The 13,453-nt window shown below is 42.4% G+C and overlaps 1 protein-coding gene across 4 annotated transcripts in view; it reads left to right on the top strand.

The window, feature by feature from the left end:
• The window catches only part of STK32B (serine/threonine kinase 32B), a 481,347-nt gene that overhangs the window by 418,143 nt on the left and 49,751 nt on the right, over nt 1-13,453 (top strand). For all 4 annotated transcript variants that reach the window (XM_073648385.1, XM_073648355.1, XM_073648366.1 and 1 more), the window contains one exon: nt 6,531-6,662. In XM_073648385.1, coding sequence (XP_073504486.1) covers nt 6,531-6,662 — 132 coding nt within the window. The remainder of the gene's footprint in view (nt 1-6,530; nt 6,663-13,453) is intronic.

Below are 13,453 nucleotides of genomic sequence, written 5' to 3'. Positions count from 1 at the left end.
GTCTGGTATTGCAGCTCGGCTCCATTGAAATTAATAAAGCTAGCCTGCAATACCGTCCACAACCTGTGTGATAGATGTGGCGCTGTTTTTATGAGAAAGCAGCCAAGTGAGGTATTTTGGCCCTATTTTATTACTATTTCTCACTGATTTATTTTGTCTGTATGACATTTGTATGGTTTATAGGCGCTTGTTCATATGTCGCGTATTTACAGCATTTTTCCACTCATTTTACCTTGGAAAAAAAACAAAGTTTTATGGTACCAGCAAAGTGAATGACATTTCTGAAATTCCGTGCACACGCTGCTTATTTCTTCCTTGAAGATTTGAACCATCGAAGCATTTTTTCTTTAATTTACAGCATGTCAATTCTTTCAGCGTTTTTGCAGTATTTTCTGCCCATTCAATAAATTGGGGAAAAACGCATTTAAAATGCAACAAAAAGACATGTAAAAATGCAGAGTTTTTCCTGCAAAGACCCTGGTTTTTGATGCCGAAAAACTTGCTGCAAATGCTCAACGTGTGCACAAAGCCTAATATTTACAAGATAATATTATTATGAATCATATAAATTTTTTTTCTATTTACATTTTCAAACCCCAGGGAATTTTTAACGTTCAAAAGATTATAATAAGTATAGTTGACAAGGTTTCTGCTGTGGACAAGGTTGTGGATTAATTTAATTAGAATGTGGATTTTTGAAAAAAAATTTCTATTTTGTTTTTAGTTTTGATGGACATTTTATATATTTTTCTTTCTATATTTTTTTAAATATTTTTCACCTGTAAAAAAAAAAAATACCGTCATTAAAAAATGCAAAAAAAACGTACCCAAGAAAATATGGAATTTTTTTTAGCATTATTATAATTAATTAATTATTATTATTATTATTATTATTATTAAGAGTTATAATTCTTCCTGATTATCTGTGCATTAGAGCATACTGTAATATTTTCCCTATTACTAAACAGAATTAGAATGAGCTTTTAATTCTATCATCCGGGAGTCATTAAATGTCATTACAACTAATACGGGAAAGTGAATTTTCTTTTTTTTTGTCCAGCACAAGTTTTATTATACTTGCAAAACACAATGATAGCGCATGGGTGTGCAGTACGCGAGCCTGTGTTATTTTTGTTGCGAGAGTGCGCCTTTCTTCAAAAGGAGCCAAGCATTATGGCTGATCAAATGCCATCTTTTACATTTCCTACGTTGCAAATAATGATTTGTCAGACAATATAAGTACAACCCCAGGGGATGAAGAGAAAATTTCCAATTCTTCTCTGTACCAACAGATTGCCATTGTCATCCATGACGGAAAGAGAAATCCTCTACTGTACATGATAGTAAAATTAAATTCTATACATACTTGTTCAGTTTTGCTTCGGTTACATCATGATACATCATTTCCTACTACATTTTCGTTTTTCACCTTTATTTGCCACATAATAGTATACCCTACAACAGTATTATAAGTAGAAATGAAAAATGAAAATTGGAATTGTGCCAGCTTCGCAGAATTTTGCCAGGAAATTTAATTGACAGTGAAAAGCCCTGAAAAGATTTGCATGTAGGACTGAATCAGTGACAAGACATACAGAAAACGGCCTCTGTGTAAGAACAGTATATGGGCCCTTTGCAGTCCAATAGCTCATCATAATCCATAATTCCAAGTATTTTGGAGGTAGAAGTGGGCCATCTTGCCTCTTGGGCCCATATGTGCTTGCATCAAATAATATGTCCTCTACTGGACTGAATTGCTGCATTACTACAGTATAACCAGATACCAGCTATACTGTATGTCCCTCACTGGCTCAGCCTCACAGACAGTGACTCTCCTGCCTCACAGACAGTGACTCTCCTGCCTCTCATATACAGGGACTCTCTTGCCTCACACACACATACAATGACTATCTTGCCTCTCATATACAGTGACTCTCCTGCCTCAGACACAGTGACTTTCCTGCCTCACAGACTCAGTAACTTTCCTGCCTCACAGACTCAGTGACTCTCCTGCCTCACAGACTCAGTGACTCTCCTTCTTCTCATATACAGTGACTATCTAGCCTCACAGATTCAGTAACGTTCTTGCCTCAGAGACTCAGTGATTTTCCTGTCTCAGACACACTGATTCTCCTGCCTCACAGACTCAGTAACTCTCCTGCCTCACAGACTCAGTGACTCTCCTGCCTCAGACACACTGATTCTCCTGCCTCACAGACTCAGTAACTCTCCTGCCTCACAGACTCAGTGACTCTCCTGCCTCAGACACACTGATTCTCCTGCCTCACAGACTCAGTAACTCTCCTGCCTCACAGACTCAGTGACTCTTCTGCCTCACAGACTCAGTGACTCTTCTGCCTCACAGACTAAATGACTCTCCTTCTTCTCATATACAGTGACTATCTAGCCTCACAGATTCAGTAACGTTCCTGCCTCAGAGACTCAGTGACTTTCCTGTCTCAGACACACTGATTCTCCTGCCTCACAGACTCAGTAACTCTCCTGCCTCACAGACTCAGTGACTCTTCTGCCTCACAGACACAGTGACTCTTCTGCCTCACAGACTCAGTGACTCTCCTGCCTCACAGACTCAGTGACTCTCCTGCCTCACAGACTCAGTAACTCTCAAGCCTCACAGACTCAGTGACTCTTCTGGCTCACAGACTCAGTGACTGTCCTGCCTCACAGACTCAGTGACTCTCCTGCCTCTTATATACAGTGACTATCTAGCCTCACAGACTCCGTAACGTTCCTGCCTCACAGACTCAGTGACTCTCCTGCCTCAGACACACTGATTCTCCTGCCTCACAGACTCAGTAACTTTCCTGCTTCACAGACCCAGTGACTATCCTGCCTCACAGACTCAGTAACATTCCTGCCTCACAGAGTCACTGTCACGGGTGTGTCAGAGGTGACAGACAATCACCCTGCAGTTGGTTGCAGGAGATCTCTACGTTTGGCATTACAGACATCTTCTTAGAGACTGGCTGTCTCTAGGACCCAGCCGCTACCTCCCTCTGGCTAATTAGCTCCCTGGCCTGAGTGTATAAATACCTGGTGTGTCTGAGAGGGAGGTGCCGGCGATATTAATTACTACTTGTGAGGCTTTAGCAAGATCAGTACTTCGTTCTCTCTGGAGCTTGAGGCCGTGTGCGCATTTGTCTGGAGTCGTCTAAAGCTAAGCAATCTCCCCCTGTTTGTCTACCCTTGTTGTCTATAGAGTTTAGTGGAGATTGACTAGTGCTCATCTCCTCTCTTCCCTAGCCTTAGCCATACGTCAGGGAAAGTCAGGGCAAGGCACACGTGCGGTGATTGGTGAAGAGCCAATATAGGGACGGTAGTTGAGACAGGATGACACTAGACCAGTCTAGGAGGTCTCCACTCCCCCTTTCCCTAGTGTCTGGGCTCCCTTTCCCTCTTCCTCCTGTGTTGCACTAAGTCTTTCCCACACCTGGCGTGACACTCAGTGACTCTCCTGCCTCAGACACACTGATTCTCCTGCCTCAGAGACTCACTAACTTTCCTGCCTCACAGACCCAGTGACTCTCCTGCCTCACAGACACAGTGACTCTCCTGTCTCACAGACACAGTGACTCTCCTGCCTCACACATACAATTACTATCTGGCCTCTCATATGCAGTGACTATCTAGCCTCAGAGACTCAGTAACTTTCCTGCCTCACAGACTCAGTGACTATCTTGCCTCACAGACTCAGTAACTTTCCTGCCTCATAGACTCATTGACTCTCCTGCCTCATAGACACAGTGACTCTCCTACCTTACACATACAATGACTATCTTGCCTCTCATATACAGTGACTATCCTGCTTCACAAACTCAGTAACTTTCCTGCCTCACAGACACAGTGACTTTCCTGCCTCACAGACTCTCTGCCTCACAGACTAGGTGTCTTTCCTGCCTCACAGACTCAGTGACTTTCCAGCCTCACAGGCTCAGTGAGTCTACTGCCTCACAGACTCAGTGTCTTTCCTGCCTCACAGACTCAGTGTCTTTCCTGCCTCACAGACTCAGTGTCTTTCCTGCCTCACAGACTCAGTGACTTTTCTGCCTCACACTCAGTGACTCTCCTGCCTAACAGACACAGTGACACCCCTGCCTCACCTATACAGTGACTCTCCTGCCTCACCTATACAATGACTCTCCTGCCTCACAGACTCAGTGACTCTCCTGCCTCACAGACTCAGTGACTCTCCTGCCTCACAGACTCAGTAACTTTCCTGCCTCACAGACTCAGTAACTTTCCTGCCTCACAGACTCAGTGAATCTTTCGCCTCACAGATTCAGTGATTGTCCTGCCTTACAGACACAGCGACTCTACTGCCTCACAGATACCGAGACTCTCCTATCATTCTCTCCCTGTCAGGTCAATCTGTATTATTCTCTGTTCCTCACACTCTAATTTTTTTTGCTATCACACACTATCTGTATAGTTTATACAGTGTTTTATGTCTTCCTCTCTATATGGCTAAACTATGAGCTGTGACTTCTTCTCACTATCCAGATTTACCACAAAATGGCCGTTGCCTTCCCTGCCTCTGCTTTTATACAGGATATGATAGTTCACCCTGATTGATTGTGCTCTATAATGTGATGTGATATCTGTAAAGCATTATGGGGAAGCCCGACCATGCATGAGGTCATGATTCATCTTTGGCTAATGCAACCTTCTTAAATATGTCAAGTGGCAGCAGCTATTTTAGGCAATATGCTCAAATAAAATTGATTATTGTTAGAATTCGCTGGGTTCAGCAAATTTCTAAAAAATCAATAGAAGTCCAATTCTCATCAAATCGATTCACTCATCTCTAATTATAATATAAGAAGTGGAGTCTGACACAAAAAATACCATTAGCTGTTACCATGTTGAAATGTAAAATTACACTGCAGCTACGAATAAAAAAATGTATTTAAACATGGGGTAGTTCGTGTTTTTTTAGTGACCTTTATTCTTGTTTTGTGATTTGTTGCTATTTTTTGCACTATATTCTTAAAAATGGAGCACAAGGTTCATTTTGATTGTTGTCTTTTTAATGCAAAAAAAAAACATGTTGGGAAGTGGGGGGGGGGGGGGGGTGTTGGCTGGAATACACTTGGAACAAATTTTTTTCGAAAGTTCATATATTATGAACCAGGCAAAACCATCTTTACATATAAAATAGGCTTTAAAAAAAAGATGCAAATGGAAAGATGAATAGGGCACAAACCAAAATATAGGCACAAAACACTAAAAACTCAACCAACAACAGGTGCAATTGCAATAATGTATAGGGCCCATTGAGTACTGTACTAAAGTATTTTGGGCTCAACAGAAAAAAATTATTTTGATGCTCCTCCGTCCAGCTGTAAAGATGAATACTTTTTTATCTATCTATCTATCTATCTATCTATCTATCTATCTATCTATCTATCTATCTATCTATCGTTTCATGTGGTATATTGGTCAAGTATTTAAAGTATATTACAATATACTGTATAATCAGTGAACAAAGCTACATTTAGAAGCTTGAGCCTATAGGAGACCCACGTGAATGACACCCAATGAAGATGTTACTAGAAGCCGCACACTGTATACTGTCTTAACTTTGAGTTCAATGCATAAATTGTATGCAGTGAGCTCTTAAACTCCCTCTAGTGGTGGTTTAAGTCAGCTAGAATGTTCACTTTTAAAAGCGATCTGTCACCAAACCAAAAGTGGCCAGTTTTTACTCTTATTTCTGTTTCCTCTCCTCTACTAAGTATGATGTTTTTGTTGTTGTTTTGTTGTTATTTTTAAATCCGCCATACATTTCCAGAGATACTGGCCTTTTTGCTGAGTGCTAATTTTTATGATCTTTACAAGGAGGTGTGACTCACAGGGGACTTATGCAGAGCAGCCAAACGAGATGCCCCCAGAGAATCATATGAGCACCGCCCCCCCAAAAAAGACCATAAAAATTAGCACTGAATTAAAAGCCTGTATATCTGGATCCGTGTGGCAGATTTAAAAAAAACAAACAGCATGCTCATGGGACAAGTGGGAATAAAATAAGAACAAAAAAAACTGTCCACTTTTGACTTCCTGATAGTTTCTTTTTAAATCTATGTCTATGCAGCAGTACGCAAACCCTAGAAAGATATATTAAGAATGTAAGCCACACAAAAGTTTGAGCCCATTAAGATAAAAATAATAATAGGATTCAAGAGTGGATATACATTAGATTTAAAGTGTGGTCTACTTGGTGGACAGAATCTATAGCAGTAGACGATTTGTGCCAAAAGGGCAATTAACCAGCTATTGTCGCTGACTGTCTTTTTTATTCTTGGCATTAATTTTTCCTTTCTATTATGTTTCTTTATTTTATATTTTCAGTCTATGGAAATGCTCATTGTAGTCAGAAGTCTGTAGACATAGTACTTGGATTGTATCGTCATTGTAGGTCATTTTAGGGATAGCTTCAATGTAAATTTGGGAATGTGATCTGCAAGACGCCCATCATCACCATGTTAATGATCTGTTTCTATATATGATAGAAAGGAAGACTGAACTGTGACCCAACATTCGAGCTAGAAGAGATGATTCTAGAATCGAAACCTCTCCATAAGAAAAAGAAGAGACTGGCAAAGTACAAATCCAGGGAGGCAGCCAAAGATAATTGTCCACTGGTAAGTCTGGTTCTTTGAGAAAAGTCTGTACAGTTTAAATGTATAGTTAAACCTGAAGACACCACTGCTGGAGTAGCCACAAACCACCAGAAAATCTTTAAAATAAAATTTTATTGAAACATAGTTAAAATAAATAGTATGTAAGGTGTATGGACTGAACTGTCGCATTTCTACCCCTGAAGACCACAATCATGTTATGTGAATAGTGTTGTGTCATGTGATATGTTCTGGTGTGATGTACTATGACATAGAGTGTGATAACTTTTGAAGTGTAATATGCATAATGTATAGTAATGCAGGATGTGATAGATACAGGCCTAATATAAGTATTGTTAGAATAATATGCATAGTGTGTAGCAGTGTTATAGGGAATGTATAGAGTGTGATAAGTATTGTTAGTATAATATGCATAGTGTGCAGTGTAAGGAAGTTCTGCCCAGCAACAGATAGCAGGGTCAGAAGTAGTTAAGTGTTGGGACTAGTCCACAGGGGCAAGGGCTTAGTGATAGGGACAGGATGTGCTTCCTGGATAGTGTGAGATAATGTTTGGAGAGTAACAAGTGTGCAGTGCTGCCAAGGTGTGATCCACAGCTAGAATAGACTGTAGCGAGGAATATTGAGATCCTAAGAGAGTTACTGATGAGTCTGAGAGACTTTCCAAAAGGCGTTATAGGTTAAGATGCCGAGTCACAATGAAAACCCGAGACTTTGCTAGTGCCGAAGTGACCTAACGAGGACTGAGAGGGTGGGACTAGTGGGGGTCCTGAGCGGTAGATCTATGGCATCCATAGTGATAGGACGCGGAACTGCTGAACGAGTAGAGAGAAACTCACTGATCAGGATTTCAGAGCCCTGGAGTAGCCTACAGAGGACCGATACAGTGGGAATGAAAAGGCTTCTTACTGTGAAGGAAACGTGCTTAAGACTGTGAACCCGCTATTCCTGTACATAACGCTTATCAAGTTCAGTAAAGTCCCCATGCTTGAACAGAAGTCTCTTTTATTAATCTATGGAATTCGTGGTCCTGGCCAGCCAACACCATCGGCTAAAGGTAGCCTGCATGGGCGTAAGCCCCACACAACACTAACACCAACATCCAGCCAGGACCCACTCTTTCATGTATCGCCACGTCGGGGCGTCTTGGAGAAGATGAGTGCCTCGCCCACGGCTGCCGCTCTGCAGCGTGTTACAGGTATATGCATAATATAGTGGTCTAATAAGTAGGAAAAAGTGATGAGGGAACATCAATATACCATAACACACTTGGATAACACATGATTACATCTAATTCATGTTGTTATAGTATGGTGAATGAGTGCCAAGTATCTACCAGTGGTGTATCAGGGTTGATGGACCCTCCAAGCTGTCCCGATGCATGAATCGCATGATTGCTTTCTCATGGGGAAGTTCTTTACTTATAGGGGGAACACAAAGCTAATGTTATGCTCCCAACCTTGAAATATATTATGTGCTATTATAATAATATTTTGACAGTTTACCTATAGTATATACCTGTATTATCGGCAAATCTTTTTCATTTTTTTTTCACATGAATTTTATTTTTTTAAACAAACCTCTCTGTATCAAGAATTGCAAGAAAATCAGCATGGACACCATTAATTCAACTAAGTCTTGTCCATAACACGACTTTATGTGTCTGAGATAGCTATAAATATCTACATATGCATCCCATTGTGTTCGATATGGAGGCAGCATGTTATAGAGCATGAGTAGCTGAGAAGATTGATATATAGTTTTATGGTGAAAAATTCAGTGTAATAAATCTAAATCTTCGCTTATTTTAGGCTTAGGAGTCCAGTGGGCGTATGACAGTGCTTACAGAGATGTAAATCATTGATTAGGACCACCCACGAGGCTCCTAAGCCCAGAAGTATAGGAGATTTAGATTAATAAAAGAAGAGTTAAACTCAGTCTTTTCCCACTAAACTATTTATGATTTTGCTCAGTTACTCATGTTTTATAATCTATGTCCGGCAGATCGGATTGAATATCCAAATGAGAATTTTCCTTTAACCGGTTCCCGACCGCCCACTGTACATAAACGTCGGCGCTGCCTGGGCTCTGTGCAGCGCCGACGTTTAAAAACGGTGGGTGGTCCCGCAGCGCTCAGGACCCCCAGGGTCCTGCTAGCACTGCGGTACCGGTTCAGAGCGATAGCTCTGACGTGTGGCATCATGGGGACCTGATTGGATCAGGTCCCCATGATGTTAACCTGTTCCTATCTTCTAGATGCCGCGATCCATAGCGATCGCGGCATTTAAAAGATAGTGACAGCCGGTGGTCGGCGACGGGACCCCCCACATACCTGCCAGCGGCGGGGATCCCGGTGCTGTGACCTCTGACATCATCGAGACCTGATTGGCTCAGGTCTCGATGATGTCAGCGTCACACCAGCCAATCAGAGAGATCACCAGGGAAGTTTGTTTTAGCAACAAACTTTCCCGGGCGATCTGCCTGATAAATACATTGTTTCTCCTCCGATCTCAGTGAGAGAGCAGAGGAGAAACACTGTGACAAGAGCTGTCAGCCTTGCCACAGTAAAAGTGAAAAAAATAAAATAAAAAAGAAAGTAAGAGTTAGGGTTAGTCAGTCCTGTCAGATCAGTCAGTCAGTCCTGTCAGATCAGTCAGTCAGTCCAGTCAGTCAGTCCTGTCAGATCAGTCAGTCAGATCTGTCAGTCAGTCAGTCCTGTCAGATCTGTCAGTCAGTCAGTCCTGTCAGATCTGTCAGTCAGTCAGTCCTGTCAGATCAGTCAGTCCTGTCAGATCAGTCCAGTCAGTCAGTCCTGTCAGATCTGTCAGTCAGTCAGTCCTGTCAGATCTGTCAGTTAGTCAGTCCTGTCAGATCAGTCAGTCCTGTCAGTCAGTCAGTCCTGTCAGATCAGTCCAGTCAGTCCTGTCTGATCAGTCAGTCAGTCCTGTCAGATCAGTCAGTCCTGTCAGTCAGTCAGTCCTGTCAGATCAGTCCAGTCAGTCCTGTCAGATCAGTCAGTCAGTCCTGTCAGATCAGTCAGTCCTGTCAGGTCAGTCCGGTCAGTCCAGTCCGGTCAGTCCAGTTCGGTCAGTTCAGTCCGGTCAGTCCAGTCCGGTCCCGTCCTTTCAGTCCGGTCCGTTCAGTCCAGTCAAAAAATATAAAAATAAAATGGCCCGTCAGACTTATACCGCAGAAGAGGTGTATGCCCTGCTATGTTCTGACACTGATGACAGCGCAATCTCAGATGGAGATATGGATTTTGAGGGCTTTAGTAGCGGCGACACTGAGAGCTCAGAAATGAGCAGTGATTCTGTTCCATCCTCAAGCCCAAGGACCAGTACAGCAATAGGGGCAAATAGCGCTACTGGATAAACGTCTCCAAATCAGGGAACACTGCCCAGTACAAGCGCTGTCCCTGCTACTAGTGAAATGGCGCACGCCAGTGTACAAGGGGCTTTGCCACATGATCTAGCATTTCCCAGATGGGAGGCTTCGGCTGCTCCATTCAGCCCTGATTTCAACGCCATTCCTGGTATAAATGTGGAGGTGGAAGATTTTGGACCAATTCATTTCTTTAATTTTTAATTTGTTTTTTACAGACAGCTTGCTAGAGCATATTGTCGTGCAAACAAATTTATATGCATCCCAATTCATAAGCCAGAATCCCCGTTCTTACTATGCTAGGGCAAATTTATGGACACCAACTAATGTCCCGGAAATAAAAAAATTTTTAGGACTTACATTTGCCATGGGGCTTGTTAAAAAACCGAGCATTCGATCCTACTGGTCCAACCACCCTGTTCAAGCCGCCCCTATGTTTTCAGTCGTTCTGCCTAGGACCCGTTATGAAATGCTCATGCGGTTTTGGCATTTTAACGACAACATTCAATGCCTGCCCAGAAATGCCCCAGAACATGACAGGTTATATAAAATTAGACCCATCATTGAAAATTTGTCAGAAAAATTCTTAAGCCTCTACACTCCAACACAAAATATTTCTATAGATGAGTCCCTTGGAAAATTCAAAGGAAGACTGCACCTCAAGCAATTTATCCCATCTAAAAGGGCAAGGTTTGGAATAAAGCTCTATAAAATGTGCGAAAGTTCAACCGGATACACATTCGCTTTTCGCATATATGAGGGGAAAGATAGCCAACTAAACCCACCAGGATGCCCTACTTATCTGGGGACATCTGGAAAAATTGTTTGGGAGCTGATAAGTCCATTTTTTCAAAAAGGCTACAATCTATATGTGGACAATTATTACACCAGCATACCCCTATTTAAAAGTCTGGTTGAACACAACATCGGGGCTTGTGGGACCATCCGTAAAAACCGTCAGGGGTTTCCACAACGATTGGTCAACCAAAAGTTTGAAAAGGGGCAGTTAGGGGTTGTACGCAACGGAGAGCTGCTTGCCCTGAAATATAGGGTTAAGAGGGATATTTTTGTCCTCAGCTCGATCCACACAGATGCCACAAGGGCCACTGTAGAACTAGGATCCACCACTCCGAAGCAAAAACCTGTGTCAGTCATTGACTACAACAAACACATGGGGGGTGTGGACCTTGCAGACCAGGTTCTACAGCCATACCAGGTATCAAGAAAGTCCTATACCTGGTATAAAAAGTTGGTTATTTATTTGTTTCAGGTGGCCACATACAATTCTTTTGTGTTGTACAAAAAAGCAGGAAATTCAGATCCTTTTCTTGATTATCAAGAAAAGGTAATTGAAAATCTTGTCTTTCAAAGTGTTAGCCCCGCTCATCCATTAGAATCTGAGGATGTGAAAAGACTCACTGAGCGACATTTTATTGCACTTATTCCAGCAACGGAAACAAGAAGGAACCCCCAGAAAAGATGTCGTGTATGTACTAAGAGAGGAATGAGGCGTGATACCCGCTACTATTGCCCACAATGCCCATCATTGCCAGCCTTATGCGTCACTGACTGCTTTAAAATCTTCCACACAGAACCACGTTTTTAAACTGTAAAAATGTATCCCAATTTGTCATTCAAACATTTGGTTCATTTAGTGAATGACACATTCGAGTAGAGCTCACATAATTTCCAGGGGGGGGGGTTCTCCAGAATCTAAACCTTCCATTGCGTGCTTGTTTCTGGAAATCATCCATTGAGTTAAAATGGTCACTAAACCCATAGATGAATTCCCAGAGGGGTGTCATTTCCAAAATGGGGTCACTTCAGGGGGGATTCTTTAGCTCTGGTACTCTGAAAAGTGCCAGAACAGCATAATTCCCCCTGAAGTGACCCCATTATGGAAATGACACCTCTGTGGGAATTCATCTATGGGTTTAGTGACCATTTACCTATCTACTTATTTTCCCACCACTAGATTAATTTATACAGAGGAGTAGATTGTAAAATTCGGTCACTTGTTGGGGGTTTCCTCTGTTTAGGCACCTCAGGGGCTCTCCAAATGCAACATGGCGTCCGCTATCGATTCCAGTCAAATTTCCATTCCAAAAGTCAAATGGCGCTCCTTACCTTCCAAGCCATGCCGTGCGCCCAAACAGTGGCTTTGCACCACATATGGGGTATCAGCGTGCTCAGGAGAAATTGCACAACACATTTTGGGGTCCATTTTTTCTGGCTGCCCTTGTGAAAATTAAAAATTTGAGGCTAAAGTAGCAGTTTTGTGTTAAAAATGTGTTTTTTTATTTTCACACTTCAACATTATAAAATTCTGTGAAGCCCCTGGGGGTTCAAGGTGCTCACCACACATCTAGATAAGTTCCTTGAGGGGTCTAGTTTCCAAAATGGGGTGACTTGTTGGGGGTTTCCTCTGTTTAGGCACCTCAGGGGCTCTCCAAATGCAACATGGCGTCCGCTATCGATTCCAGTCAAATTTCCATTCCAAAAGTCAAATGGCGCTCCTTACCTTCCGAGCCATGCCGTGCGCCCAAACAGTGGTTTTGCACCACATATGGGGTATCAGCGTGCTCAGGAGAAATTGCACAACACATTTTAGGGTCCATTTTTTCTGGCTGCCCTTGTGAAAATTAAAAATTTGAGGCTAAAGTAGCAGTTTTGTGTTAAAAATGTGTTTTTTTATTTTCACACTTCAACATTATAAAATTCTGTGAAGCCCCTGGGGGTTCAAGGTGCTCACCACACATCTAGATAAGTTCCTTGAGGGGTCTAGTTTCCAAAATTGGGTGACTTGTTCTGGGTTTCCTCTGTTTAGGCACCTCAGGGGCTCTCCAAATGCAATATGGCATCCGCTATCGATTCCAGTCAAATTTCCATTCCAAAAGTCAAATGGAGCTCCTTACCTTCCGAGCCATGCCGTGCGCCCAAACAGTGGTTTTGCACCACATATGGGGTATCAGCGTGCTCAGGAGAAATTGCACAACACATTTTGGGGTCCATTTTTTCTGGCTGCCCTTGTGAAAATTAAAAATTTGAGGCTAAAGTAGCAGTTTTGTGTTAAAAATGTGTTTTTTTATTTTCACACTTCAACATTATAAAATTCTGTGAAGCCCCTGGGGGTTCAAGGTGCTCACCACACATCTAGATAAGTTCCTTGAGGGGTCTAGTTTCCAAAATGGAGTCACTTGTTGGGGGTTTCCTCTGTTTAGGCACCTCAGGGGCTCTCCAAATGCAACATGGCGTCCGCTATCGATTCCAGTCAAATTTCCATTCCAAAAGTCAAATGGCGCTCCTTACCTTCCAAGCCATGCCGTGCACCCAAACAGTGGCTTTGCACCACATATGGGATATCAGCGTGCTCAGGAGAAATTGCACAACACATTTTAGGGTCCATTTTTTCTGGC

The sequence above is a fragment of the Phyllobates terribilis genome, unplaced genomic scaffold, assembly GCF_046119375.1.
Source record: "Phyllobates terribilis strain yellow unplaced genomic scaffold, ASM4611937v1 Scaffold_1__5_contigs__length_1240528914, whole genome shotgun sequence".
NCBI lineage: Eukaryota > Metazoa > Chordata > Amphibia > Anura > Dendrobatidae > Phyllobates > Phyllobates terribilis.
The sequence above is the reverse complement of the archived record's forward strand: the minus strand, read 5'-3'. Positions and strand labels throughout refer to the sequence as shown.